The sequence below is a fragment of the Mesitornis unicolor genome, unplaced genomic scaffold, assembly GCF_000695765.1.
Source record: "Mesitornis unicolor isolate BGI_N332 unplaced genomic scaffold, ASM69576v1 scaffold46325, whole genome shotgun sequence".
In the NCBI taxonomy this organism is placed as follows: domain Eukaryota; kingdom Metazoa; phylum Chordata; class Aves; order Mesitornithiformes; family Mesitornithidae; genus Mesitornis; species Mesitornis unicolor.
In genome coordinates, this window is record NW_010185670.1 from 1 (window position 1) to 314 (window position 314).

General features: G+C 58.6%; 1 protein-coding gene across 1 annotated transcript in view; it reads right to left on the reverse strand.

Moving 5' to 3' along the window:
* Nucleotides 1-4: 4 nt before the first annotated feature.
* MPZ (myelin protein zero) overlaps nucleotides 5-314 on the reverse strand; it is a gene marked incomplete at both ends in the record, with an annotated part of 1,048 nt that continues 738 nt past the window's right edge. The window contains 2 exon segments of the mRNA XM_010184912.1: nucleotides 5-76; nucleotides 166-281. Of these exon segments, the coding sequence (XP_010183214.1) occupies nucleotides 5-76; nucleotides 166-281 (188 nt within the window).

The window sequence follows — 314 nt, forward strand, 5'->3', positions numbered from 1 at the left end:
GTGCTCCCTTGGTTTTCTTTTCGCTCGCCGCTTTGGTGCCGCGGCTGTGGTCCAGCATCGCGTAAAGCACCGGCGCCTGCGGGGAGGGGGCAACATCGGCGTCCTCCCACCCCAAAAGGGTAAAAAAAAAAGGGGTTCACCCCCCCCAAACCCCTCGGTGCTCACCTGTCGGCTGCGCTTGGAAGCGTCCTTAGCCGATCGCTGCAGTTTCCCCTTCTCCATGGCACTAAAATTGGGGAAAAAAGTGGCTTGGAAAGGGCAAAACCCGCCCAGTTACACCCCGTGGCCCCATTTTTGGGGGTTTTTGGCCAAAA